Consider the following 3,577-nt stretch of genomic DNA (forward strand, 5'->3'; position numbering starts at 1 on the left):
AATTCTTGAGCCGAGCACTTGCCATAATTAAATATCATTTATTTATTTTTTCATTATTTTTTTTAGATTTTTATTAAACTCAATATTTTTTTTTTATTTTCACTTAATCTATCCTATCACAGAATTATTTTACCAAAATACCCTATAAAATATATAGTCATTAAACTTAAAAAAAATAGACAAATTTTTTATACAAAATTAATATAAAACCCAAAATCAAACAATCTATGGTTGAAAAAATAATTTGGACATTTTTAATAAAATAAAATGATGAGATAATTAAATAATAAATAATTTAATAAACAGTTAATTTAAAATTATTAATGAGTTTTATTAATTGTAACACTTTATAAAGTTCAATAATAATAATAATAAAAATAATATATTTTTCTTCTTAGATCAACTTGTATGATATATCATCGTCTTCTTCCCGGTAATTTCCTCTCCAACAAGTAGACATTGACTGACTGCACAAAAAGGCCTATAAATATTTCAAAAACAAAACCCCATAATCAAAAAATATTTCTATTTCTCTAGCTATGTCAATGGATTCAAGAAAACGAGAATCAACTACACTCAATCTCGATCTTAACATTGATTACCCTTCATCTCTTGTGAGTACTCCAATTCATTTCATTTCATTTCATTTCTAATTTGAATCCCATGTAAGAATTCACAATAATCTTTTCATTATTACATATAATAGGGTGAACATGAACATGAACATGAACATGAACATGATCATGATCATCAGCTATCAAAAGACTTAAGTAGGATGAAAGCAGAGCATGAGCATCTTCTTCACAAGCTAACCCTAATCTGCAAAGACCATGCCAATCTGCAAGAACAGCTACTGAATCTCATCCAAGACCAGGAGAGGACAACGACATCTTCCTTTAAGAAACCCAAAGAAACTCATACTAATGTTTCCAAGATTTACAGACAAATCGACCCCTGCGACACTAGCCTAGTATGTAATCATTTAACAGAATAATAACATTATAAAATTCATCATTATTTATGAGATGGAGATTCATAACATGCAGATTGTGAAAGATGGATATCAATGGAGGAAATATGGGCAGAAAGTAACTAGAGATAATCCATCTCCAAGAGCATACTATAAATGCTCATTTTCTCCTATCTGCCCGGTCAAAAAAAAGGTATTTACTTGTTTACTTATTTTACTTAATTGTGTATGTATATATATATTGAGACGGTTATTTTCAGGTGCAAAAGAGCATCGACGATCCTTCCCTTCTTGTGGCAATCTATGAAGGAGAGCACAATCATCCTCAATCGGGTGAGACCGAAGTTTTCATCAACCAATCGGGGTCTGACAGTGCGAGTTTGAAAAATATAGCGAAATTTACTACAAATGTCTCCTCTAGATTTGAATCGTGTTGTGATGGTGCAAAGGATGAGTTGGAATTGCCGATGGAGAAGTTTTTGATCGAGCACATGGCTTCGACTTTGGTACATAATTCAAGTTTCACGACAACTCTTGCTACTTCCATATTCGAGAAATTGTTAGGCGATGTTGATCTATTTGAGTGACCATCTTATTTTTATTTCGGTTTTACGGTCTTTGTTTGTTTTGAGTAAACTAAATATCATATCATTGTATAGTACTGTTGGATTTAAAAAATAATGTAACATGATGTAAAGAGATATGTAATGAGAATTTAGTGTTATTAATTACAGTAATAATTCATTTTATTTCTTTTATTTTATTAATTTCGCTTACATATGTGGTTGAGATCTTCCTTTAGGATCTTTAGGATCTTGACTGAATTTATTATTGTCATGTTTGAGTTTATTATCGATGTCTAATTTCATCTTTAGTTTTCTATGTGACAGATATTTATTATTTTTGTTTTTGAGAATACATTGTTTGTATATAGTTGAGAATACTATGCAAAGCCATTGTTACAATAGTGAGGAATGTTTCAATGCATTTGTTTTTTTAAAGAATTTGAACTAATTCAACATTTACTGTTTTTACTATAACTTTTAAGTTTTTCATATTTTTTTAGTTTTTTTGGAATTAAAGAAGAACTAGATGACATCCCGTTTAAATTCAAAGCGTTTTTAAATAAAATAAAAAAATAGGACAACGAATTAAGCATGTAGCCCTCCAAACACACTTAACCATTTAACCGGGCGCAGAACTTGCCGCCTGACGGGCTCAAACTCAGAATTTTAGGGTGAAAATAACAACCTCTTGTTACTGTTATACTAGAAGAGGGGATGCATTTTTTGAGTTTACAGTGGACTATTTATATTATGAGCTCACATGAGATCGTGTTTAAGGGTTAAGTTGTTATAAATGTTATTGTTAATAACGCAAATAAACTTATAAATAAATACATAGTAAAGAGACTTAGAGTTAAGTTTAGAGAGTTCTAAAGTGCTAATAGTCTCGATTAAAATACCAAATGTTAGATGAAAAAACTAGAGGTTTATTTCTAATAGTTTATGAAATTATTTGGTATTTAGGAGAAGTTCAAGGGTCTATTTCATATTATTTCCAACATAAAATATATATATATATATTATATGGAGTTTAGAGTAGAATTTTAAATGATTTGATATATTGAATTATTTGGTATTTGGTATTCGGTAAAGTTTAAAATATATAAACCCTTATAATATTATTAGTAGAAGAAGACTTCAATTGATCATGAATGGATAAATAAGGTCAAGTCAATAAGGTGATGACATTTTATCAGAAATGAGATGATGACGTTTTATCAAAAAATAAGGTGACGATGAATACTTTGGTCATCATGATGACCCTTATCATAATTAAACTTTTTGATCTCATTTTAATTATTGTACGTAGCAGAAATTGCATAGTAAAATCAGTATAGATTAAGGTAAATTAAGTATTAAATTTTGAAGAGTTAGGTGCTCACTTTCGAATAGAGTGAGATACGGATCTAGTTTGAAAAAAAAATCGAGTAAATTTTATAAAAAGAGAGAAAAATCGAAGTAAATATTTAATAGACAATGAATTAAATTAGAAAAAATTAGAGAATTATGTAGTAAATAAATAATGCCACCTCTTTATTTATTTAAAAAAAAAAAACAGGAGTGAATTTAAACCCAATAAGCCCTCTTAAATCAAGGAACTATAGCATAGAATAGCGGGATAGTGTCGGAAAAAATATTGTTTGAGAATCTATTTATTCGTAGCGAATATTGGCCATGAATAAACAAGCATATTGCTCCACGACATACTCTAGTTCAATGAATCCATTTGTACTCATAATTGTAATATTTTATCATTTGAGTAGTTTGTTAAGTCGATAGTTGGATAACTAATAAGTGAGGCGGAGGTGGAGGATTCGATATAATTAACATTATATTGAATAAGATAAATTTTTTAATAAACTAATGTAAGGATGTTCGACAAACCATAAAATTTTAATTAATTTGGAGTTGAAAAATATGTTGTTTACAAGAAATAAAAAAATGACAATTAAATCAAATAAAAACAAATAAGCTTAATCAAATTAATATTAGCAATTGCTTGATGACTAAATTTCCTATCGTGTTGAGAATTCCAAACAAG

General features: G+C 28.4%; 1 protein-coding gene across 1 annotated transcript; it reads left to right on the forward strand.

Annotated features, from left to right (window-relative positions):
* Positions 1 to 533: 533 nt before the first annotated feature.
* On the forward strand, positions 534 to 1,683 carry LOC124910536 (WRKY transcription factor 18-like). Its single transcript, XM_047451197.1, has 4 exons — positions 534 to 614; positions 707 to 970; positions 1,047 to 1,163; positions 1,231 to 1,683. The coding sequence occupies exons 1-4, from the start codon at positions 540 to 542 to the stop codon at positions 1,555 to 1,557; spliced, it is 783 nt and encodes a 260-aa protein (XP_047307153.1). The 5' UTR covers positions 534 to 539; the 3' UTR covers positions 1,558 to 1,683.
* Positions 1,684 to 3,577: the final 1,894 nt, after the last annotated feature.

The sequence above is a fragment of the Impatiens glandulifera genome, chromosome 7 (genome assembly GCF_907164915.1).
Source record: "Impatiens glandulifera chromosome 7, dImpGla2.1, whole genome shotgun sequence".
Lineage (NCBI taxonomy): Eukaryota > Viridiplantae > Streptophyta > Magnoliopsida > Ericales > Balsaminaceae > Impatiens > Impatiens glandulifera.